Genomic DNA, 26836 nt, shown 5'->3' with positions numbered 1-26836 from the left:
TGGTTACCAATACCACGTGGTGGCTTACAACTACCTGCAACTTCAGTTCCAGGGAATCTGGCCTCTGCAGACTCCTGCATGCACATGACGTGTGTGTGTGTGTGTGTGTGTGTGTGTGTACGTACGTACTCTGGCAAGCAAACACACATAACAAATAATAAGTACATATTAAACAAAATTTGAAAAAGCAATCTTGTAATTTTAAAATTTTTTGTATTTAGAGCTGGGGTCTGGGGATTAGTAAGCAATTAGTTTCTATACTTGAATTACATTTAATTGGCTCATTTCGGAGGTATTTCCAGAGCTTTCTATATGTCTTTAATATTGATTATTCTATAACCCCTAAGAAAATGGAGGAATGCAATGAATAAAATCATCTGACTAATCACAAATTTTACATATCAGCTTTTTGAGAATTCCGAATTATAGTTACAGTGCTCTAGAAACCAATTAGAGCCAGGTTTCTCTCTTGTAACTTTTCTTTTTGGTCTTTGGGAGTTTTGTCTCAGGAAAAAAAATGCTTGGCTCTTACCTCAAGTGGTATTTGTTTGCAACTTTTTGAAATGAAATCAACCTTTCTTTTTAAAAATGTTAGTAACTCTTATACCGTGTATATGATCACTATACCAAGGCTTCATGTTCCTTTTAAATAGAATTTTTAATGTTTAGAAGCTAATTTACATATACCTGGTTTTTATATTTTATTCTTGAAAACTACATCGAAACCCTGTCTTGAGAAACCAAAAAAAAAAAACCAACTCATAAATTTTATTCTTCTTATTTTTTAAGTTTTGTATAGATGTGTATGTATGTGCATGTGAACTGTCACACATGAGTGCAGGTGCCCTCAGAGGTCAGAAGCATCAGATCCTTTGGAGTTGTGCATAGTGTGAACCTCCTGACTTGGGTGCTGAGAATCAAATTTGGGTACTCTGGAAAGGTAGCTAGTGCTCTTAACCGTTGAACCATCTCTCCAGCTGCCAGGATTATATCATGCCTCAAGTGTTTTTGGTTTGGTTTTGGTTTTACTATTAGTTTGTTGGGGTTTTATGAAACACGATTTTTTTCCTTTTTTTAAAAATTTTTTAAAATTTATTATGTATACAATATTCTGTCTGCATATAATCCTGCAGGCCAGAAGAGGGCACAAGACCTCATTATAGGTGGTTGTTAGGAATTGAACTCTGGACCTTTGGAAGAACAGGGCAGTGCTTTTAACCTCTGATCTATCTCTCCTTTTTTTTTTAATTGATTTTTATTGAGCTCTACATTTTTCTCTGCTCCCCTCTCTGCCTCTTCCCTCCCCCCTTCAACCCTCCCCCAAGGTCCCCATGCTCCCAATTCACTCAGGAGATCTTGTCTTTTTTTACTTTCCATGTAGATTAGATCTATGTAAGTCTCTTTTAGTGTCCTTATTGTTGTGTAAGTTCTCTGGGATTGTCATTTGTAGGCTGGTTTTCTTTGCTTTATGTTTAAAAACCGCGTATGACTGAGTTTTAAAAAATGCTGCAAAGTCCCTGGGCGGTTCCCAAGCCGCTCGCCCAAGATCCCTGGGCGGTTCCTCGAGCAGCTAGCGGCAGGAAATGCTGGCGGGTCTGGTGGCAATAGGCAGCCAGTCCCAAGGCAGAGACCGGCAGCCGGCAGCCGGCTCTGGGAGGAGCAGCTGCCAGTCCCAGACAGACAGCTGCTGGTTCCCTGTATTGCTAGCTTTGTTGTGCTGACCTCTAATCTAGGCTGTTGCTTTAGCCTCTGCATCCTTTCACATTTCTTCCAAAGGGATCTTTCTTTATGACCATGGCTATATATATATATACTTTAGGTAGAACATTTTATTTTATGTGCTCCTGTTAACTAAGATTTCATATGTAAGGAATTCATTTCCCATTTCTGAGATTTTTGCCACATCTTCATAGCTATTATTTTCTCAGTTTTTATTGACTGTTTTTTTATATTCTTTTTTTAATATTTATTTATTATGTATACAATATTCTGTCTGTGTGTATGCCTGCAGGCCAGAAGAGGGCACCAGACCCCATTACAGATCGTTATGAGCCACCATGTGGTTGCTGGGAATTGAACTCAGTACCTTTGGAAGAGCAGGCAATGCTCTTAACCTCTGAGCCATCTCTCCAGCCCCGACTGTTTTTTTTTTTAAAGGTTTATTTATTTATACAGTATCCTGCCTGTAGGCCAGAAGAGGGCATCAGACCCCATTACAGATGGCTGTGAGCCACCATGAGGTTGCTGGGAATTGAACTCAGGTCCTCTGGAAGAGCAGCAGTCAATTCTCTTAACCACCGAGCCATCTCTCCATCCTTTATTGACTGTTTTTTAAAGAAGAAAATGTGTATTGTACATGAAAAACTAGAAAGCAAAAAGTAACAAGGCTTGGAATAGTCCCACACACCTTTAATATCAGCACTGTAGGGGCAGAGATAGATTTCTGTGCCTGGGCTGCATAGTACAGTTTCAGGCCACCCAGGGCTATATAGTGATAACGGTCTTCAAAAAAAAATTTTTTTTTAAAGTGTTGAACCATTATATACCTATTTTTATACCGTCTAACATGTATGTGCCACACTTAAAGCATGTCTAATTGTAAGCCTTTGTTCCTTAGTATCTCATACACATCCATCCACAGATGTATGCTCACCTTATTCTAAAATTTCTTAGCTAAAGCAGGATGTCAGAAGCTTCTTTGGTAAGAGGCTGTGTGCTGGCCTTAGGCTCTTGAGGTCTGGCTCTTAGTCGTTGTGTGATCTTGGATACACATGGAAGGAAAGGATTATCAAGCCAGTTGTCAAGAAGCCTTTAGAGCATCAGTTCTCAACCTTGGGGTCACATATCTGATAGAGCTGCCTGTCAGATACTTACGATTCATGGCAATAACAAGCTTATACTTATGGCGTAGCAATGAAGTAGTTTTATGGTTGGGGTCACCACAACATGAAGAACTATATTAAAGGGTCACAACGATAGGAAGGTTGAGGAAGACTGCTGCTCTAGGAGTTGGCAAAGCAGCAGAGTGTGCTCGTAAGACTTAAAATGTCAAACACACATCTGGTATTACCACTGTGTGATAATAAAGTACCGCTAAAACTGTTTTCCAGCTGGTTGTTAATGTCATGGTAGAATACTTGTTAGTCATCATGGTGCATGGTAACATCTATAAAAGAATGTTCTATACTTGATACCTTGTCCCTCACCTTTGCTCACCAGTGTCCTCTGCCAGCCCTGGCAGACTACCATGCCTTCTATTAATAAGGGCAAACTTGAGCTTTTCACTCGGTTTATCTCAGTAACCTGAGTCTGAGTCTTGTAAGCAAGATTGCTCTCCCAAAATACGGTTGTATGTATGCATCACTGATTATAAAATTTACCCTTTTAAAGTACAGTTTCATGGATTTTAGCATATTTTGAGGTGTACTTTCATCACTGCTAATCAGTTTTAAAGAGTTTGATCACCCCCAAATAAACCTTAAAGCCATTAATAAGCACCCCCATTTCCTCCCTCTTCCTAGCACCTGACCACTGCTAATCTGCTTTGTGTCTCTATGGATTGCGTACCATAGATATTTCATTAAAAGTTAATCATACTGAATATGTTCCTTTGTGGCTTACTTCACACATATTTTCAAGGTTTCTTTGTGTTGTATCGTGAAAATTTCATTTCGTTTTGTATCCAACCAATATTCCATTGTATTACTATAGCACAGTTTATTCTTCTGTTATCTAGTTATAAAATGTTCTCTACTTCTTGGTCATTGTGCATAGCACTGCTGACACTTTTATGTGTTTGTGTGGGATCTGTGTTTCCAGGTGTGTGTGTCTGTGTGGGGGGGGGGGAGGGAGTTGTTGAAACATGGTAATCAATCGTTAACCTCTGAGGACCTGACTATCTTTTCCCAAGTGCACATGCTATTCATTTTACTTTTCTACATAGTACATGAGAGTTCTAGATTCTCCACACCCTGACCACATGCTTGCTGTTAGCTGTTTGTCTAGGCAAATTCTGGTAAATCCTACCTCCTTCTGTTTCTAAATTGTACATGTTCCTAGGTTTTGCATATCTTTATGTGGATACACAAGAAATCTAGCATAGTAAATGGAATTTCATGGAACAGTGTAACAAACAGACCTCGGGTTTGTTCATTGTATTGTTTTTGATATGGGGACTTGCTTTATTACCCAGACTGATCTTGAAGTCAGGATCCTGGCTCTGTCTCCTTGAGTGCTAGGATTACAGATGTTGCCACCAAGCCTAATCTAACCAATTTTTAATGATGCACAATAATATTAATTATTCATTGATAGCATTTAAACTTGCTCATTTAAACTGCAGATGTACATGGTTTTATTTGAGAAAAGAATAATTTAATATTAATGATTAGAATTGGAGTTCTAGCTAGGCGTGGTGTTGCACACTTATAATCCCAGCTACTCAGTAGTTTGAAACAGAAAACAAGAGTTCAAGCACAGCCTGGTTAATTTATGTAGACTCCACATCTTTTTTAAAGACAGGGTTTCTCTATAGCTTTGGGGCCTGTCCTGGAACTAGCTCTCATAGACCACACTGGCCTTGAACTCACAGAGATCCACCTGCCTCTGCTTCCCAAGTGCTGGGATTAAAGGAGTATACTACCACCGCCTGGCAACTCTGCATCTTTTAAAAATGGAGGAAAACAAAGTAGAATTGAAGTTCTAAAGCGAGCCAGGAGAGTTCTTAAGTGGTTATCTTTTCTGTAACCCTTGGTCTGTTCTAACTTAAGACTTGTTCTTTAAAGGTGATTAGTGGTTATAATTCAGCTGCTGCTCTATTAAAAACAGGTGTTCAACTACTTTTAGGGTTAAAATCTGCCTTTTACTGGCAGTGGTGGCATACTCCTTTAATCCCAGCAATCAGGTGGATCTCTGTGAGTTTGAGGCTAGCCAGGGAAACATAGAGAAGCCCTATTTCCACAAAAAAAAAAAAAAAATTTTTTTAACTTAAAAACTGGTTGCTTTGTTGAAATAGACAAAAATTTAGGTATATCCCATGGTATACTTAAAATTAAAATCTATTACTAGTCATTTTATTATTTATATGTGAAACTATTTTTCCTAGTTTCAAGTGACTCCTTGATTTTCTAATTAACTTGTTTGAAGGAAACTTTGAGTTTTACAGTGTGTCTGTAAATTCATACTTAATGCCGTATAGCTTTCTGGTACAACTTAAAGTCAAGCCATAGGATTTGATATGCTCTTTTAGAAAAACCATGCCATGACGAAGCATTAGCCCATACAGTTAGATGAAATTATTTTTAAACATTTAATTGTCATTGGTATGAAGAAATACAGTTGAATATTGGGTGTCTACACAATAGATCTGGTAAATGGCTATGGCCGTGTGCCAGACACTCTTATACTTCATAATATCTCAGATGTGTTAGTGGTCACAGAGGCTTTGGTTGGCAAATGATAGCTTTCCCAGTGGTTATTGTGGTATATGGCTTCTTTGTTTTTCCTTACTGATGATTTGGTGTTTCCCCTTCTCTCTACTTGATGAAAAGCCATTAAATCTGAGCTTATTTTTTTGTTGAGCAAGCATTTGGTAGTCATTCAAACTCCTTCTGCTATAGCAGTGTTCATTGTGTTTGAACTGTGACTATGGACAACAAGATAATGCAGAATAAAAAATTGTACTTCCTGATGTGATTAGCCTGATGACCTGAGTTCAGATCCTCAGAACCCACATAAAAGCAGCGGCGTTGGGGGCTGGAGAGATAGCTCAAAGGTTAAGAGCACTGGCTGCTCTTCCAGAAGTCATGAGTTCAATTCCCAGCAACCATATGGTGGCTCACAACCATCTGTACTGAGATCTGGCGCCCTGCTCTGGCATGCGGGCATACATCAAGGCAGAATGTTGTATACATAATAAATAAATAAATCTTAAAAAAAAAAAGCAGTGGCGTACATATAGCTGTACTCCCCAGCACTCCTGGGAAGATGGAAGGCGGAAACCAGTTAGACTAACATGTGCAGCACAGTAGCAGACAACAGGAAAGACCCTAACTCAAACATGGTAGAACCAGGACCAGCAGCTGAGGTTATCTGACCTCTCTACAGCTGTATGTGTACACACACACACACACACACACACACACACACACACACACACGTTTTAAATTAAATCATATTTTCTATGAGATAAACAACAAATCAGCTATTTGAAGTATAACTGTGAAGAGAAGATTATGTGCCGTTATGGGTTCAATCGTTTGTCTTTGTGAGCTCATTAATGACCTCACATTTCTTCCACAGGTTTAGATCTGTGCAGATGGCTCAGCAGTTACCAACACTGGCTACTCTTACAAGAGATCTAGGTTCAATTCTCAGCACCTACATGGCAGCTCTCAATTGTCTGTAACTCCCATTCCAAGGAATCTAATGCCTTCTTCTGGCTCACTGAGTACCGGGCATACATAGTAAACTAAAATACATACAGGCAAAACATTCATAAATATAAAACAGAATAAAATTACTGAAGGCTTGTGTAGCTTCCCCAAAGTGATTAATGCATTTTATTTAAACCATGCCTTGACCAGAAATTGATGTTGGATGTTGTTTTTTATTACTCTCCATCTTGTTTTTGAAACATGTTTTTTCTCTGGCCCTGGAGCTTACTGGTTTGGCTGAACTGACTAACCAGACAAACCCCCAGGATCCTCCTGTCTCCTTCCTAGGGCTGGTAGTACAGCATACTGCCACACCTAGTTTCTTATGTCCCCGGATCCAAATTCAGGTCTTCGTGCTTGCTTCGAAAGTACTTTACTGAATGAAGAACCATCTCCCCAGACCCTAACCCAGTTCTTAAAACATCCCTGTAGAATTTATATACTTTAAACTACTTTAAACAGATCACTATCAGTTAACAGGATAGCAGGCTTTAAATGACAAAATTTACTCCTGTTCTTTCATTAAACTACAATGCACAGCTGAACAATTTTGCTGTTTTTGTTATGTGTGCATGTTGATTTCTGTGCTTTGTGAGTAGCCTCAACAAATTCAGAATCTCAAGCCAGGGATTCTGATGAAGAAAATCGGCATTTTTTTTAATCTAGTATTTCCCATCTAGTTCTTCTGTAACACATTTTAATGAATGAAAGACAGTTGAACCAAAATGGCTTTTCTTAAAAGTTGAGTTTCTTAAAGACCTCACTTTGCTCTACAGTTTTCAGTGTGTGAAACAAATTAACACATTAATACACTGAGGTGACAGTACGTTTCACTCCCTGGCTGACTTCATTTGAGCAAGTCACTCTACTAAAATGTTCAGGAATTTTCAGAATTAATAATAATTAGCACCTATCTAGAATTGGTTCACATGTAACTCTACAGTGCCTTGAACTAATTTCTTGCATGGCAAGTAGTACCCTAACCAGAGCCGGCCGTCATTCTGATTTTATTTCTCCCCTGAGATGAGTGGTCTTGATAAGTTGCCCAGGCTGACTTTGAACTTGTAATCCTTTTAAGTGGTAGATACTATATAAGTTTATTCTACTACACTTGACTTCCTTCATTCTTAACTTTTCTTTTATCTCCCTCAGGACTTTGCTTTGACCTAAGTAGAAGAACCATAGATTCTAGAGTAGACTTGGCTTGTCGTAAGTAGGCTATCATTAGTGCATTGGTCACATCTTTGATCTGTTCTTCTTATTAGGTAGGAATTGAGATAAAGATAGTTAATAAAAGAAACTTGAAAGAAATAACATCAAAACTGAAATACAAAGGATGAATAGGGTTGCCAAAATAAGAAGAGGGTCATATGGCATCCCTGAAAGCCTGGTGGCCAAAGAGAGCATGTGAATGTAGAGACATGTTGTTTTACTTGGTTGACATGAGGCTGTATGAGGATGCTGAGTTTTGGTTCATAGCTGAGTTACTTTCTAAACGAATCTTGCCATTGTGTGATATGGCTATTGTATTGTCTTCCCTAGTACTGATTTTATTCCATAAGCTTTTTTAATTGTTATTTTAAGAATTATAAGATAGCACATATTTTTATTGTCTTTCTTGTTTATATGGCTGGCCATATTCTCATATTTATTATCTTGTTTTCTGTGTTGTAAACATTCTGTTTTTTTTTTTAAATAACTAGGTGGGTCATTTTTTTAAATATCTATCTGTCTGTCTATCTATCTATCTATCTATCTATCTATCTATTGTGTGTACAACATTCTGCCTCGATGTATGCCCACACGCCAGAGCAGGGTGCCAAATCTCAGTACAGATGGTTGTGAGCCACCATGTGGTTGCTGGGAATTGAACTCAGGACCTCTGGAAGAGCAGCCAGTACTCTTAAACTCCGAGCCATCTCTCCAGCCCGTAAACATTTTGTTTTTGTCCTTTACCCAGTACTGAAATTTTTTTTTTATAGTTACAGTCTCCTTTATAGTATTCTATTTTAATATTTTCATCAGGTTTGATGTTCTAAAATAAGGAATTCAGGTTTATATTGACAAATTTATTGACAATTTCTTTTTAGCTCACTTTGTGGCATGTATCACATGAATTTAATGTTAAAGTAAAGTGTCTACCTGTTTTCTTATATTTTTATATTTTGTGTCTATGAATGTTTTTTGCCTGCATTTATGTATGTGTACTACATGTGTGCCTGTGCTCAACGAGGTCTTTAGAGGGTGTCAGATCCCTTATAACTCCAATTATGGGTGGTTGTGAGCTACCTTTAGGTGCTAGGAATCAAACTCAGATTGTTGGTGAGAGCAACAAGAGCTCTTAACCACTGATCCGTCTCTCCAGTCTGTGTCTTCCAATTTCCCTGCACTGTTCATTAAATCTTTCCTTATCCTTTTGAGCTCTCATTCTTTTTTATCCCAAAGTTAACAATGTTTAATTAATGGTGTGTACTAGGCACTATTTTAAGCACTGTGTGTCACCTTCTTTTCTTTTTTTTTTATTTTTTTATTTTTTTATTTTTTATTTTTTATTTATTTATTTTTTTTTTTGGTTTTTCGAGACAGGGTTTCTCTGTGGTTTTGGAGCCTGTCCTGGAACTAGCTCTTGTAGACCAGGCTGGTCTCGAACTCACAAAGATCCGCCTGCCTCTGCCTCCCAAGTGCTGGGATTAAAGGCGTGCAATTTTTTAAATATATTTATTATATATGCAATATTCTGTCCGTATGTCTGCAGGTCAGAAGAGGGCGCCAGACCTCATTACAGGTGGTTGTGAGCCACCATGTGGTTGCTGGGAATTGAACTCAGGACCTTTGGAAGTGCAGGCAATGCTCTTAACCTCTGAGCCATCTCTCCAGCCCCAGCCTTATTTTCTTTTTATAACTCTACCATGAGGCATAGAGCTGATTTTCTAAATTGCACAACTAATAAAAGGCTTTGTTGGGGGGCTGGAGAGATGGCTCAGTGGTTAAGAGCATTGCCTGCTCTTCCAAAGGTCCTGAGTTCAATTACCAGCAACCACATGGTGGCTCACAACCATCTGTAAAGACGTCTGGCGCCCTCATCTGGCCTTCAGGCATACAGACAGAATATTGTATACATAATAAATAAATATTTTAAAAAAAAAAAAGGCTTTGTTGGGTGGGCATGGTGGTGTATGCTTGAATTTCCAGCACTTAGAAAACTGAGGCAGGAAGATTGGGAGTCTGAGACCAGCCTGGGCTACGAAATGAGATCCTATCTTAAAATGCATATACATAGGCCAGCAAGATGTCTCAGTGGGTAAAGGTGCTCACTCCAGTCTTGATAACCAAAACCCACACGATGAAAGGAGAGAACTGGCTTCAAAAAGTAATCCTTTAACCTCCACACATATACACTCTGTGATTCTCTGTCTCTCTGTCTGTCTATCTGCCTTTCTCTAAATAAATAAATAAATAAATAAATAAATAAATAAATGTTAGGAATATTTTAGGGACACACATGCCAGAACACACGTACAGAAATAGTTTGTCATGTGTGGAATTCCTTCTTATGTACTCTGTGCAGTAATAGTACTTTATCATTTCTGTATTTTGGCTGTCTTCGTGTGCATCTGTTGGTGAGTTATGTGCCCGTGTACACATGTACTAGTAATGAGACTTAAGCCCAAGGTCTCTTGAGCACATGCCCCACTATAAGATAGACCCCAGGCCCTTCCTTTCAACTGTTACACTCCTATCCTCCTGTCTTACTTTGATTGGTACAAAGATATGTCTACCATTGCTTCTGGATTTGGAAGTAAGTTTTATACCTGTTTATTTTTCCAAGTGACCCAAGTATTTTATGTCCTATTTAAAAAAGATTCTCACTGAAGTGCTTGTCAGAAAATGCTTAATTCTTAAATTATACTGTCAATGACTGCAACTTTATGGTAAACTAGTCAAGATGTGTTTTTTGTATGTAGCCTTTGGTATGTTGACGATACCAGCTAAATGAGGTTGAGTGAATGAATAAATTGGTATACCTGAACTTATAACCCCACGTTATTGTTTTCTACAGTCACCTATTTGGTCCTCCAAATTCTATGTGTATGTGATTTTTTTTTTGTCATTATAGTTTGTTCCTATAATTTTCTAATTATTTTGACCAACGTGTGAAAAAAGTCATTTGTGTCCATATTTTGTTGTTAAAGTTGTTTCTCAAAATGTTGACAAGGTATGTTTTCAGTAAGCAATTATTTCTTCTGTTAAGACTTAAGAATTTAGTTTCTTATTTTCTTAGTTATCTGTTTATGTTTTGTTCTACAGTATCCCAAATGACGGGATTTTTAAATTCTAAATATATTGATTTTTATCTTCTCCCTTTTTCCCACTTTATTATTTTAAAGAAAATTTGTTAGATTTTTGTATATGACTATTTTGCCTACAGTTATGTATGTGCACCACACATGTGTCTGGTGCCCACATTGTTTAGAAGAATGTATCAGATCCCCCTGGAACTATAGTTATGAATGGTTATGAACCATTATGTTGGTTCTGAAATCTAAACCTAGCCCCTCTGCAAGAGCAACAAGTGCTCTTAACCTTTGGGCCATCTCTCCAGCATCTGGTGTATGCGTACATGTGTGCTTGTGTGTGTACATGTGTGCCTCAACACATATGTGGAGGTCACAGGACAACTGCTTGAAATTAATTCTCTCCTTCTACCCTTGCATATGGATTCCAGGGATCAAACTTAGGTCTCTAGGCTTGCACACTAAGCCTCTTTACCCATTGAATCATTCTCTAGCCCCCAAGTATTGTTTTACAAGTTGGCTTATATTGAACATCACTCACTCTTTGTTGTTGTCTTTGTTGTCTGAGATTTGCAGTTGCTTATCCTTTTCAGGGGGCTTTCATGATACTCCAGGCCTGTGTCGTTTTTAACCAAATGGGTGTCTGTACAGCCTAGCTAACGCCAAATAAATATTTTTTTCTCCACTTAAAAAGGAAACCAAACAAACAAAAATGTTTTTTGCCAACATAAGTGACCTGATGGTTTACTATTTGTGGATATCATTCCTTAACTAGTTCTGTTTGTTTGTTTAGAGACAGAGTCTCTACATAGCCCTGTCTGTTCTGGAACTCACTGTATAGACCAGGCTGGCCTCGGACTGACTGGGATCCGCCTGCTTCCACCTTCCAGGTGCTGGTATTAAAGGCGGGTGCCGTCACACCGGGCTTTTAATTTTTTTTAAAACATAATTTCTAAAGTATAAACAATGAATGATTTTAGGTGTCTACTTTTTTTTGTATCCTTTAAAGGAATTTGTTGTTGACTCATGGCATCATTTAATAACACATGAATGATCAAGACTCTGAAAGCTTTGTGTGAATTATGTCATTTAATTCTCAAGAGAAAAAAAGCAACGCTATTCTTGCTAACCCATTTCACAGATGAAGAGAATGAGTTAGAACAGTAGAAAGTGTTTTGTTGGTTGTACTACTGACAGAAGTGAGTTACTTACAAAATAGAGCAAAGCCTCAGAGGGGTGTGTGTGTGTGTGTGTGTGTGTGTGTGTGTGTGTGTGTGTGTGTATAGAACAGATATTCTTGGACTTGGGACAGACTTACATCTCGGTAAAAATCTTTGTAAGTTGATGATATCCTAAATTGAAAATGTGTTTAATATACTTAATTTATATATTCCTAGAACCCTTGAATAATTTTATAATTGGCCAAGTCATTTAGCAAAAAAAAAAATAAGTCTTCATACATACTGATGTATACAGTATATATATATATTTATACACTTGAGCTCTAGGAAGAAATACTCAAGGAACACATCCCAAAATATTTGGGGGATAATAATACAATAGCATTGGGGAATTAGCCCTTTTTGAAGCCTCTTTGATTAATAATTATACAAATATAATTTCCTTAGAGGGGAAGTATTATCTAATTACTTTAAGACTAGGTAATACTTCTTCCTAAAACATATTGTAGTTGACAGATATTGTACTTGTAAATTTACCAAGTTTCTCCTCTGCACTTTGCAGACATATCTGTCAGTCAGGATGGTATTATCTGTGGTTGCTGCTAATGTTATAATCCATAGTTAGTATTTCTTATTGTCCCCATAGGAACTCTAAGATGTTAAACTTTTATCATCCATAATTTAAAAGTTAGCACCAAAGAATCTGGTCTTGTGAAACTCAGTGGTCTGTCGAACAAACAGGTGCAGCAACAACTCAAACCATGTGCATTGTAGAGTAGGCAGTGTCTAAGCAGTCAGCATCTGTCAGGGGTAGTGAAGATACTAGATCGTTTTGGAAGGGAAAATGTACAGCATGCCCATTTGAAGACATAATGCAGTTTAAAATCATTTTAGGGGCTTTTCTTCATGGTGAGATTACTTAATATAGTGAGACAAGTTTATAGAGGCAGAAAAATATTCAGAAGCCACTGTAGAGACAATATAAAGATTTTTATTGAACTATACCTGTAATTTTCCATAAACTTAATCCTTCTTTTAAAAAAAGAAAAAAAAGTTTTAGGACAGGCATAATGGTGCTTGCCTTTCATCTCAGCACTTGGAGGCAGAGGCAGGTACATATCTGGGAATTGGAGGCCAGCCTGGTCTACATAAGGAGTTCCAAGTTGGCCAGTGCTACATAGTGAGACCCCGTCTCAACACTACAATGAAAAAGGGCTTGAAGAAGTGTTCAATACTGTTACTTTCCTTTCTGAATGGAGTTGTTCTTCTGTGGCTGAGGAGTTGGCTCATTGGGTAAGGATCTGTGCTCTTCAGTGAAGCACGAGGACTGGGGTTGGGAGTCACCAGGACCCATCAGACATGGCTGCATGTGCCTGTAACCTCTAGCATTGCGGTTGGGGTGGGAACAGACAATTCACTGTTAGCTAACTTGCCACCCAGCCTAGCCAAAATGGCAAGCTTTTTGTTGTTGTTGTTTTGTTTTGTTTTTGTTTGTTTTTCCGAGGCAGGGTTTCTCTGTAGCTTTGGAGCCTGCCCTGGAACTAGCTTTTGTAGCCCAGGCTGGCCTCGAACTCACAAAGATCCACCTGCCTCTGCCTCCTGAGTGCTGGGATTAAAGGCATGCGCCACCACCGCCTGGCTGGGAAGCTTTTGTTCAGTGAGAAAACCACATCTCAAGCCAGAAAAGCAAAAAGCAATGGAGCGCCGGGCGGTGGTGGCCCATGCCTTTAATCCCAGCACTCGGGAGACAGAGGCAGGCGGATCTCTATGAGTTCGAGGCCAGCCTGGTCTACAAGAGCTAGTTCCAGGACAGGAACCAAAAAGCTACGGAGAAACCCTGTTTCAAAAATCAAAAAAAAAAAGCAATGGAGGAAGAGGAAGACAGCTGAATCATCCACTCTCACATGCAGACAGCCCACACATACACGCAGGACAGGGCAGGGCAGGGCAGGGCAGGAGGCGGCTGTGGTCTTAATCCAGAAAAGAAGACTATTTGGATTTTTTTTAATTTATTATTATTTTTTTTTTTTAGGAAAAAGCATAACAAGTTACTTTTGTACTTTCCCCAAATTTAGAAATGCTTTGGGTGTGTTATTTTACATTTTAATTTAGCCTGTACTGAGGCTTTTTCTGTTAATTTCCAGCTATTTCTATTTATTTATTTATTACATATATAGTGTTCTTCCAGCATGCCAGAAGAGAACACCAGATCTTATTGTAGATGGTTGTGAGCCACCATGTGGTTGCTGGGAATTGAACTCAGGACCCCTGGAAGAGCAGTCAGTGCTCTTAACCTCTGAGCCATCTCTTTAGCCCCAGCTATTTCTTATGTTGTTACTAATTCATTAAGTACTTACATATTTTATCGAAAATTCTCACTATTTTATTCTAGTTGGAGTCCAGTGCAGTTGATGTGGAGTATCAAATTTGTCCCCTGCCCAACCTTGTTAGTCCACTTCATTAGATAATTACCTAATAATTCCTTTGTGGCACCTAAGGAATCCCATTCCTTCCTTTCTTCCTTCCCTCCATCCCACAGGCTCCCTCAGAATGACCCAAGCTGTTGTTAGACTCCATGGTTTGAGCCACAAACTAATCTTACTTTAAATTTGTTAGATCAGATTGTTATAATTTCTGATTTTATAAAAGATATATCTATTAAATATTTATAAAAGATAAATTTCTCCTATAGTCGTAAAATTTAACTGTAAACATTTAATTTTGAATTAATGAATGATCTATTAAATATCCATGAAAACTAACAAATACTTAAACTAAAACTTTTTATTCTTTTGTTTTTAATTCTTTTCTTACATAAAAAACAAAGTTAAATTTTCCTTGTTAAAATGCAAAGCCAAATGTCTCCTAGCCTTTTGAAGAACATTTGTCCATTATACAACTGTCAAGTAGCCAAGAGTTCCTCCGAAGCAGAACATCGTTTAGATTTAAAACCACTCTAGCTTGTGGAAAATAATGATGTGTGTAACCATTTACAGAGTGGCAGCCTTGGTTCTACTGAAGTACTAAAATCCCTGAGTGCCCCACATTTCATCCACCTTAAAGCCCTATCAGGATTCTCTAAAGCAGAAATTGTTAGTTCATCTTGATTCTACTAAGTAGATTATTATAATGTCTAGAAAGTCAAGCAACACAGTTAGAGCATAGACCTTTTATTTTTTTCCCAGACATTAACAATGTAAACATACATAAAATACATATTAAAGTTTAGATGCTTTCAGCATTTGTGCAATAAGTTGAAGCCTTAAAAAGGAAACATTTCATTAAAAAAAAAGTCATTAGTTTTACTTAAGACAGTAAAATAGCAGCAAGTACCAAGACATTGTGCACTTCTTTTAATTAAGACAAGTTACTTCATTTACATCAAATTCAGAAATACAAGACTGGCTTTCTTGAATACATAATATAGCTTGAGTCACTGGTTAGATAGGGGCATATTTTCCCAGCTATACATCAGGGAGGAAGGCTTTCCTTAGTTTCAGAAACTGCAGACCCTTAAGTAACCAGCATGACCACAGCGTTGAGGATAAAGAGAAGTGAAGCATTTACTTTCCAAGCACTAGCCACAGAAGGTAGTTGAGTCTTTACATTTGCAGTGGTTTCTTCCCTCCGGAGGTTGAGGGTTGTGCTTTGTTGAGGCATTTCAGAGAAGTTATTTGGCATGCCACTGGTGATACTTAGGGTCATGGGTGTTGGGGATGATTTTGCTGCACTAGGGAGGCTCGTATTTGAAATCACTCCATCTTGGAGGTGAATAGTTAGAGTTGCAGCTGCTGCCTCATGTGAATCGGTCATTTCTGTGGATGTGTCTTCTGGATAGGGCACCAAAGCCTTACCAGTGCTAGTAAAAGTGGTACCTCTGCTTAGTGTGGCACCAAATGTTGTTTCCTTTCCTCGGTATTGTTTGGGTGTTTTGGTCACTTTGGGTTGAGTTACCACACTCAGAGAGTTAATGGAGTCCACTGTGTGCATCCCACTGATAGTAAATAGGCTTGAGGTAAATCCAGGAGCTGTGGGGGATATGCTCTGTTCCTTCAGAGAAGACACTTGGTCAGAACAAGGAGTCCCTATCACATGGGCTTTTGTTTCCATCACCCACTTCAGTAAGTAAGTGATGTTTTGTTTATGATCACATGACCACCTGTTATTATGAAGCGTTATCTCTTGCAGCTGCACAAGTTGGTCAAAAGACTGATCTGGAATGAATGTGAACTTATTGTTGTGCAGGTAAAGATGGGTGAGATTTGTCAGGGTCGTTAATGTCCCTGGGAGAATTTGTGTTAGTGAGTTATTAGACAGGTCCACAATAAGTAGTTTGGAGGGCATGTTGGTTGGAACTGTCCAAAGTTTGTTACTGCTGAGGTTTAGAACCTCAAGACTTCTCAAGGTATTTTTAATGAGAACAACTTTTTCCAACATATTCTTAGAAACATCCAGATATTTAAGGTTCCACTGATAAGCAGTATCAGATTTGTCAAGAAGTTTAATATTGTTGTTAGCAGCAGACATGTTCCAGAGAGACCGAGGTAACTGAGCAGGCAGACTTTCAAGCCTGTTGTTTGAAATATCCAGGGTCCTCAGATTGGTATATTTGGTTAACTGGTTATGTAGATCAGTAAAGTGATTATAAGACAAATTTAAATGTATAATGTTCTCTTGGAGTCCAGATGGTAATGTAGTCAAGTTTCTGCCCGAACAGTCCACATGCCTGTGCCTCTCTGTGCATATACATTGGAGAGGACAAATGCATAAAATGCCAGGCGTAAGAAACAGAAGGACAAACAGGCAGGAAGACATTTTCAGTATCTGATATTCCATCAAAGCCTGAAAACAAACAGATACATCCTTCTTTTAATATGCAAATACACTTTCAGCATCTGCATGGGTCAGTTAGCATTCGGCAAAATTTTCAATAAACCTCCTTGTTGTTGAGTCCTTTTATAATTGTTCCAGTGATTAAACTAACAAAGCTGCCCTTCATTTATAGTCCAAATGCCTAATCCTTCAACTGGGGCTATGTGGTAGTTGGGGGTTGGGGGATTGAGGGAGAGAGAGACAGAGAGAAAAAAGAGACAGAGGCAGAGAGAAAAAAGAGACAGAGGCAGAGAGAGAGAGAGAGAGCGAGAGAGAGAGAGAGAGAGAGGCTCTCCTGCGTTTTCTTTCTTATTTTTACCCTTTACCGTGTTTGTTCTGATTTATCTTCTCAAAGCCTTAATAGGGACAGAATGGCATTGTCTACAAATGAGGAGCTTTATAGTCTTAGGCTGTTACTATTTTTGATAATATGTTTTCTTATTCAGAAAAAATGGCTGTCGTGTCTGTTTTTCTTAAATCTCTGCAGTATTGTAAGACACAAGATGTGTGTAGTTCGAGATGTTAAAGCAGTTATATTAAAACAATATTTTGAAATTTCATCTTTTTATAGATAACTGCATCCTGGTAAAATGTTTTAATGAACTCGGAAAAATCAAGACTGAGAGCATACCTTTAAACCTCACATTTTGTAAAGTGATGTTTTTTCCAGTATATTTCAGTACCAATTCTAAAGGAAAAGCTATATATATATTTACAAAGTGAGTGACATTAAAAAGAAAACCTCAACTATTACTGCAGCAGATTTTGGTGCATGCACTTGTTATTGAATATATTCAGTCCTAACATTGGCTTAAAGAAAAAACAAAAACGAAAAGGCAAGGAAAAATCCAAAGTCGGTCTTTTACCAATTTAAGTAGCTGCTTACCATAATGTCGTCTTCAACATCAGCATCTCATTTTCTCCGGGAAACTTGAGGCTTAAAGGTCGTCTTGTTCTGGAGAGTCGGAAGGGTTTCTGTCTGTGGGCTGTGCTTGTCTGCTCAGCTGCATTGTGTTGCTGTGAGCTGAAGCTCTGCAACCACCTGATCAGTACCACATAGGAGGACTGCAGAGCTGTCATTGGTGCTGACTCAAATTTATTGCAAGAGGTGCATACGCAACGAAATGAACATTTTTTTTTTTAATTTACAGATCTGAGAATCTCTTACATAGCTCTGATTTCCTACTGGATGGAATACTTAATGAAAAAGGGGTTGTCGTTTCAATTTTAAATACAGCATTTACTTCTTTCTGTATATTTCTCTGAGCTTGTGTTGCACATTTAACATTTCCTTGCTGTAATTCTTGTTAAAGCCTCTACATTCTTTTTATGTGTGGAAATACTGAAAATGGACTTAACCTTTTGTTGTGAATTGATTTCTAGGATACTAATTGAACTAATTTTAATCTATGCATTTTTATGTTCTTTTCAAAAATTGTTCAGTTGTCATGTTACCATTTTATATGTCATGATAAAATCTTGATTTTTATGTCTTCCTCCATCATTGTTATTATTATATTTAATTAGCTTTTCAAATTTATCAGCCACGTACATGTCTCATCTTACCTTTTAGGAAGTACAGGAATTCTTCAATATGATTATTTTGTTTTTAAATTCCTTATTCAAAAGATCATTTGACTAATGCTACCCACAGGTCAGTTACATTGTCCCCACATTTCATGCTCTCCCACCATTTCCTTAGTGCCGGTGATCAAGTCCAAGCAAGATAAGCTACATTTAAAATGAGGATGCTAGACTTTAAAAACAAACCAACAAACAAACAGAAAACAAAACAAAATAGGGTGATCTCCCTGTATATCCCTGGCTGGCCTGGAACTCAATTTGTAGACCAGGGTGGCCTGGAACTCACAGAAATCTGTCTGACTCTGCCTCTGAGTACTAGAATTAAAGATGTGCACCACCTTACCTGGCAGATACTAGATTTTTTTCCCTCCCCAATACTTGACTTTTAGTTTTCAATCCAAATGGTTTAATAATTGTTCATATTTATATATTTGAATAGGATGGAGGTTTATTTGTTGTTTTCCCATGATACTTACTCTGGATTTTATGGATAGAGTATTACTTTCTAGAGAGGTATTGTTGGGACTGTATAAAAGACCATTAATTTGATTTATTTTTGACTAACAGTATCAAAGCTGGAAAGGCAGCACAGACCTGTAATATCAGCACTCAGGAGGTAGAGGCAGGCAGATAGGAATTCAAGACCAGCCTAGAGTAGATGAGACCCTGTCTCAAAATATAAAATAAAACTAATACTTTTTAATTATTTCCTTGGTGCTTTATATTTATATTTTATTTTTCCCAGAAAGTTAGTAGGTTTAAAAATATACCCAACAATATTTATAAAAGATAAAACCATAGTCGAATTTTTATAAAATATAATTAGATTTGTGGTATTTTAGGTAGACTGGTTATATAAATGATCAATTAAAACTCAAATCTAATTTACAAAAATGACTATTTTACTTTATGAAAGAAAACAAGAAAAAATGTGATATTTATTTTCAAATTGTCACCATTTTAAAACCAGCAATTAGGGGGCTGGAGAGATGGCTCAGTGGTTAAGAGCATTGCCTGCTCTTCCAAAGGTCCTGAGTTCAATTCCCAGCAACCACATGGTGCCTCACAACCATCTGAAATGAGATCTTGTGCCCGCTTCTGGCCTGCAGGCATACATGTAGAAATTGTATACATAATAAATAAATAAATAAATAAATAAATAAATAAATAAATAAATAAATATTAAAAAAAACAAAAACCAGCAATTATTAGCATATTACATGTTGAGAAAATGTGTAGGCACTAATTAGTTTGTGTTCCCTCCCTAAATTTTGTGAACTGTCATTTTATTTGTATCGAAAAAGGAACTTATTGTATTGAAATAAATCTACAGCTTTTCTTCTTGGACCTATCTTATAGGAGTCATCTTTTAGATAAAACCAGTGTTCCTCGAAAAGGAACTACACTCCAGAGACCTGCATCATTAGAGATTGGTATTGATTTGGTATTTCATTGCCATTTTACTTTCAGTCTTCATTTGAACTTGAGATTATTTGTATGAATTTCAGAATCTGCTTATCAGTGATGAGCCTTAAAAATAATATTTGAAATACTGCATTCGGCAGTATGTTTTGGAGGTGAGAATGGTTTGCTTTTGACAATTAGCATTCCATTTCGGCTCATGTACCGACCACTACACTTCAAGGGATAAGACTAGGATCAATTTGCCAGACCCTGAATCTCTCTTAGGAAGATCCATTATGCCATTACAGACATGGAATGACCTATTTGTATTACACCAGTACTTTTATTTGAAAGAACATACTATGTCACTAATTAGTTAATGGGTTCAAAATTAATTTAAGCTTAGTCTTAAAACCAGCAGCAAACCCTGTCCTCCAAGGGTGTTATAACCTCTCCCCTCAGCACTGCCAACAGTAGTCCATATGTTCAAGCACATTAGGATTGGATTCTGCGGTGCTGTTTTTCATTTAGAATTTAGTATTAAAGATGACTGTAGCTTCTCAGAAAGAAAAAGGGGTTGTCGTTTCAATGTTAAATACAGCAGTTCCCTTCACACACACACCATGTGTGATCAAGTCCAAGATAAGCTACATTTAAAATGAGGATGCTAGACTTTAAAAACAAACCAACAAACAAGCCGAAAACAAAACAAAATAGGTTGATCTCCCTGTATATCCCTGGCTGGCCCGGAACTCAATTTGTCAAACCCCCCAGACAGGGTTTCTCTGTAGCTTTGGAGCCTGTTCTGGAACTAGCTCTTGTAGACCAGGCTGACCTCAAACTTACAGAGATCCACCTGCCTCTGCCTCTTGAGTGCTAAATACAGCAATCTTTTACACTGTTAAAGATTCTCAGAAAATTAGATAGATAGTATGTTACTCTTTTTTATTTGTTTGTTTGATTTTTTTTTAAGATTTATTTATTTACTATGTGTACAGCATTCCTTTCATGTGTGCCCGCAGGCCAGAAGGGGGCGCCGGGTCTCATTATAGATGGCTGTGAGCCACCGTGTGGTTGCTGGGAATTGAACTCAGGACCTCTGGAAGAGCAGTCAGTGCTCTTAACCACTGAGCCATTTCTCCAGCCGCTGTCTGTTTGATTTTTGAGACAGGGTCTCTCTATTATGTAGCTCTGACTGTCCTAATCTGGTCCTGTAGACCAGACTGACCTGAGACAGAGATCCACCTGCTTCTGCCTCCCAAGTGCTGGGATTAAAGGTGTGTACCACATTACCTGGCAAGAGGATTAATTAAAAAAAAAAAAAACAAGCCGGACGGTGGTGGCGCACTCCTGTAATCCCAGCACTTGGGAGGCAGAAGCAGGCGGATCTCTGAGTTCGAGGCCAGCCTGGTCTACCAAGGGAGTTCCAGGACAGGCTCCAAAGCTACAGAGAAACCCTGTCTCGAAAAACCAAAAAAAAAAAAAAAAAAAAAAAAAAAAAAACAAGTATTTGTTAAAACTTACCTTATATGCTATGCAGAAGCTTTAATTACACTTTAGATAAATTCACCACAGATTATATCTGGTCTAGATTAAGAATTAGTTAACATATCTTTTGTGTCTGAGGCTATATTGTGACAGCATTGTGAGAAATACAGCAAACCACCTGCCAGGTAGTAGCCATTTCATTTTAGTCAACAGCTCCAATTTTCCTTTATTCTTGAATTGGTAACCTGGAATGTTCCCCATAATTGTGAGCCTAAGTACTGTCATTGATGCAGATTCTGCATCCCATTTCTTTTTTAAAATTTATTTTTTTATGTTTATGAATGTTTTACCTGTATGTGTGTCTGTGCATCACATGTGTATGCCTGCTGCTGACTAAGATCAGAAGAGGGCATAGGTCCCTGAGACTGTAGTTACAAAAAGGTTGTGCGATGACATATGGTTGCTGGGAGTCAAACCCTGGAAAAGCAACAAATACAAATGTTTGGTTGGTTGGTTTTTTTTTTTTTTGGTTTGGTTGGGTTTTTTTTTTTTTTTTCATTTCTCAAGACAGGATTTCTTTGTGTATTCTTGGCTGTCCTGGAATTTGCTCTGTTCTCAAACTCTCATAGATTACCTCTGTTTCCCAAGGTCTGGGATTAGAGACATGTGCCACCATTGTCCTGGTTTACAACAAATGTCACAACAAATGAGAGCCATCTCTCTGTAGCACAAATAATAAAAACCCAGAGACAGATATTGGAGTTCAAATTGAAGATCAGAGAAACAACAGCCAGCCACTAGAGAGACTTTTTTTTTTTTTTTTTTTTTTTTACCTCTACCAAATCTTCACACTGAAAGGGCAAAATCCTGTGTCTGCCTCCCTACTGCTGGGATTAAAGGTATGTGACTCCCAAACACTGGGATTAAATGTGTGAGCCGCCACCACCTCAATCTGTTTCTGGGTTGATTTTGTGTAGCTCAGGGTAGTCTTGAATTTACAGAGGTTCTTCTGCCTCTGTCTTCCAAATCCTGGGATTAAAGGTATGTGTCATCACTCCCTGACCTGTATAGCTGACTAGTGTGGCTGCTTTGCCCTCTAATTTTCAGGCAAGCTTTATTTATTAAAACACAAATAATATACCATTGCATGTCTGCATCCTTCAGCATCCTTTTCTTAAAATGCTTGAGACCAGACGTATTTCCAAGCTTGGAATTTTAAAGATATACTTACAGATGCATACATATATGCCTATTGATACACATACAGATGCATACATACATGCCTATTGATACACATACATATGCATACATACATGCCTATTGATACACATACAGATGCATACATACATGCCTATTGATACACATACAGATGCATACATATATGCCTATTGATACACATACAGATGCATACATACATGCCTATTGATACGCATACAGATGCATACATACATGCCTATTGATACACATACAGATGCATACATACATGCCTATTGAGCTTCCTTTGGGTAAAGATCTGAGCTCTCCAAAATTTTTGAGCACTCCAGATAATTTTAAATTTTTTGATTAGGATTGCATAGTCTATAATACAGTTAACTTCTGACTGAATTTCCTGCTGACAACAAATAAGAATATGGAAAAAACCATTTTTCAAATTTACATATTTTTTTCCATTCAAAAATTTCCACTTCCTCCCCTCCTCCCATTCCTCTCTTGCTCTCCCACTCACCATTCTCCCTCCCCCTCCCTCCTTAAGAGAGAGCAGGGAACCCTGCCCTGTGGGAAGTCCAAGGCCCTCCCCCCTACATCCAGGCCTAGGAAGCTTTGCATCCAAATAGACTAGGATCCCAAAAAGCCAGTACCTGCAGTAGAAACAAGTCCCAGTGCCTTTATCAATGGCTTCTCAGTCAGCCCCCATTGTCAGCCACATTCTGAGAGTCTGGTTTGGTTGCATGCTCATTCAGTCCCAGTCCGCCTGGATTTGGTGAGCTCTCATTAGAACAGGCACACTGTCTCAGTGGGTGGACCAACCTCTCAAGGTCCAGACTTCCTTGCTCATCTTCTCCCTCCTTCTGCTCTTCAACTGGACCTTGGGAGCTCAGTCCGTTGCTCTGATGAGGGTCTCTTGTCTCTATCTCCATCTGTCACCAGATGAAGATTCTATGGTGATATTCGAGATAATCATCAGTGTGATACTGGGGCAAGGCTGGTTCAGGCACCCTCTGCTCTGCTGCCCAAGTATGTACTCACTCATTAGTGAACTCTAGCCATAAACAAAGGACATTATGCCTATAGTTTGCAAGCCTAGAGAAGCCAAGTAACAAGGTGAACCCAAAAGAAAAACATATATAGATCCTCCTGGAAATTGGAAGCAAACAAGATGGCCAGGCAAAAGTTGGGAGCATGGGGGTGAGGGTGGGCATGGGGGAAGGGGAGAGGGGGAGAGAGAGAAGGGAGAAAGGAAAGACTGGAGAGAGCTTGGGGGAGTGGGAGGGTGGAGATGGAGGAAGGGCGGATATAGGAGCAGGGAAAAAGATATCTACATTAAGGGAGCCATTTTAGGGTTGGCAAGAGACTTGGCTCTAGAGGGGATCCCAGGTGTCCACGGGGATGTCCCCAGCTGGAATAAACCATTTTTAAAGCATAGAACTGCCAAACTGAATTATATAAACATTTAAGTAGTTTGCTTTGTTTACCAGCCACCTTCTTAATATCTCTCTTCTTTCCTCCCTCTCTCCCTCCTCCCTCTCTCCCTCCTTCCCTCCCTCTCTCTCCCCCACCACCTCCATGTTTGGTTTTTAGTATTTTTCAGACAGGGTTTCTCTGTTTAACAGTCCTGGCTGTCCTAGAACTCGTTTTATAGACCATGCTGACCTCAAACCCACTGAGATCCGCCTGCCTCTGCCTCCCAAGTGCTGGGATTAAAGGTGTGCTTTACTACTGCCTGTCTTTTGATTTTTTTTTAATGCTGAATTATATTTTGGTTTTGATTTTTAAAATTTTTCATATAATTGAGTTTTTCTTTTCCTTTTGTTGCTTCTAGATTTTGAGTCCCAACTTGGAAGATGTTTTCCCACGTTGAGTTCATAAAGGAATTTAGCAGCATTTTTTTGTATCGTATTGACTTCATGCTTTCTTTTTAGATCTTCTGTCCACTTTGTGTTTATTCTAATGTTGTGTAAAATGTGAATCCAATTTTCTTTTTTCAAATATCTATTGAGTTGTCCTAGCACTTACTCTTACTGAGTTGGTGTTTGAGTTTATTTCTGAACATTCTGTTGTATTCATTGGTCTGTTCATACATAGCATTTCAATTATAAATTCTCAAGTATTTTGCTACTCTACTTTTTGAGCAGAATTAAGTCTGATTTCTGACTGAGTCATTTGCTTTCTCTGGTCCTGTTTTTCTCAGTAGCTAAGAAAACCGGGGTGGTAGGGTATTACTAAATGGTCTTCCAGGCTGATACTGAAGATCTGTTTTGTTTTGTTTTGTTTTGTTTTTTTCGAGATAGGGTTTCTCTGTGGTTTTGGAGACTGTCCTGGAACTAGCTCTTGTAGACCAGGCTGGTCTCGAACTCACAGAGATCCTCCTGCCTCTGCCTCCCAAGTGCTGGGATTAAAGGCGTGCGCCACCACCACCCGGCTTGATACTGAAGATCTGATGAGAGCACCACTTGTATATAATATGAAGTTCCGTTGACCTATTATTCCCATTGCCTTGTTATTTTTAAGTTCTTTATTGTATGCGTGTGTGTGTACCACATGTGCTTAAGATATTTGGCACACATTGTCAGGCGTGGCAGCAAGCACTTTTACTCAATGAGCTATCTCGCTGTCCCATACTTTGTTCTTTTTTCTCTTTAGCATCTTAACTTGGTAATCATTTCTCTGAAGTTGATCTTTTTACTCCCCACCCCAACATTTTCTTCTCTCTTGCATTTGTTTTATTAGTTTCCATGTCTCCCTACTGAGTAAGCAAGGATTGTCACTGCTGGGCTGCTGGGCTTCTCCAGACTTTAGCAGGGAGGATTTGCATGCAGTAAATGTGAATTTTCCTCACGGCCCTCCCCGCAGAGAATTTCTTTAAATAAAATAGTAATTTCAGTTACCTCTAGTATCTGCTATAGAGAGAACAGGAGAAAAGCTAAGAATAGCTCCTAATTTGTATAAAATTTATTTATTTGGCTCCCTCTATCAAGATATCTCATTCATTGCTCTCCTTCTCCATCCTCCCTCCCCCAACTTGACCATCCTCTTCTCTCATGTTTTCCTCCCTCCACCTCCATTCCCTTCCTCTACCCCCCATTAATTTACCCAGGAAATCTTAACTATTTCCTCTTCCTAGGGCGATCTCTGTGTCCCTCTTAGGGTCCTCCTTGTTACCTAGCTAATCTAGGACTGCGGATTTTAGTCCAGTTATCCTTTGCTTTACATCTAATATCCACTTATGAGTGAGTACATACTGTTTGTCGTTCTGGGCCTGGGTTATCTCACTCAGGATGTTTTTTCTTCCTAATTCCATCTATCTGCCTGTAAATTTCATGATGTAACAACTGAGTGATACTCCATTGTGGAGATGTGCCACATTTTCTTTATCTGTTTGTTCAGTTGAGGGACATAAGGCCTTACATTTTTCAGAGGAGTGGATGGTAGGGTGGGATGGGGAGGAGGTGGGAAGGAGGGAAGGGAGAGGAAACTGTGGTCGTGTGTAAAATGAATAAAAAAGTTTAAAAATAAAAAAAAGTAAATAGGAAGACAGAAAAAAAAAGATTTTCTTTCTTTGCGGCTGGAGAGATGAGTGAATAGTGAAGAGCTCTTGTTCTCACAGAGCCCAGGTCAGTTTCCCGCCCCCACGTGGTGGCTCATTACATTTATAGCTCCAGTTCCAGGGATCCAGTGCTCTCTTCTGTCTCCACGGGCACCAGGGAGACACGAGTGGTAAACAGACATGCATTCGGGCAAAGTACACACATAGAACTGGAGTCATGAACAGTTGTGGACTATCATGTTGGTGCTGGGAACTGGACCTGAGTCTCTAGAAGAGCTGCAAGCTCTCTGAACCGCTGAGCCATTTCTCCAGCTCCTCCATTAACTCTTGCTTTATCTAAGAGGTATTCCTAATATCTGTTTTCAAGAGGTCAATAAGGAAAGTGTTGAAAGGAACAAAACTTCGGAAAGAGCCTTTTGGAGGGGTTTTGGTGATTTGTGGCATTTTAGACACGAACTGCAAGACCTCACTACTCTAATCAAATACTTAAAGAACAAGAAATTCGCAAAATTCCTGTATGTTGCTGTGTAAATTAGCCTTAAAATGCTGTTTGAAGACATGAAAGAAATTTTGATGTGGATGACAGAAGAGACCCAGTGTTAAAGGATGAAAAGCCACAGTGCTTGAAATAAGTAACTTGACAGGTGTTTTTGCAGTACAGGCTGTCAGTAAGAGGTGGCTTTCAAGAAATAAGATAAGCATTGTGTGTAAACTAACATTTAGGTCAGTGAGACAGCCTCAGATTTAATCTCAGCGCTCGGGAGGCAAAGGCAGGGGGATCTCTGTGAGTTTTAGAAAACCCTAGTTCGTATA

General features: G+C 38.6%; 2 protein-coding genes across 6 annotated transcripts in view; one reads left to right on the top strand and one right to left on the bottom strand.

Moving 5' to 3' along the window:
• Nf1 (neurofibromin 1) overlaps positions 1 to 26836 on the top strand; it is a 268446-nt gene that overhangs the window by 158257 nt on the left and 83353 nt on the right. The window lies entirely within an intron of this gene.
• Omg (oligodendrocyte myelin glycoprotein) lies at positions 15065 to 17880 on the bottom strand. Its single transcript, XM_041664521.1, has 2 exons — positions 17669 to 17880; positions 15065 to 16752 (listed from the first exon to the last, which is right to left on the bottom strand). The coding sequence occupies exons 1-2, from the start codon at positions 17669 to 17671 to the stop codon at positions 15424 to 15426; spliced, it is 1332 nt and encodes a 443-aa protein (XP_041520455.1). The 5' UTR covers positions 17672 to 17880; the 3' UTR covers positions 15065 to 15423.

This window comes from Microtus oregoni, unplaced genomic scaffold (assembly GCF_018167655.1).
Source record: "Microtus oregoni isolate MIOR12 unplaced genomic scaffold, Mior012 000015F_ref0000493, whole genome shotgun sequence".
Taxonomy (NCBI): Eukaryota; Metazoa; Chordata; class Mammalia; order Rodentia; family Cricetidae; genus Microtus; species Microtus oregoni.
Note: the sequence above shows the minus strand (reverse complement) of the source record. Positions and strands in the feature narration are given on the sequence as shown.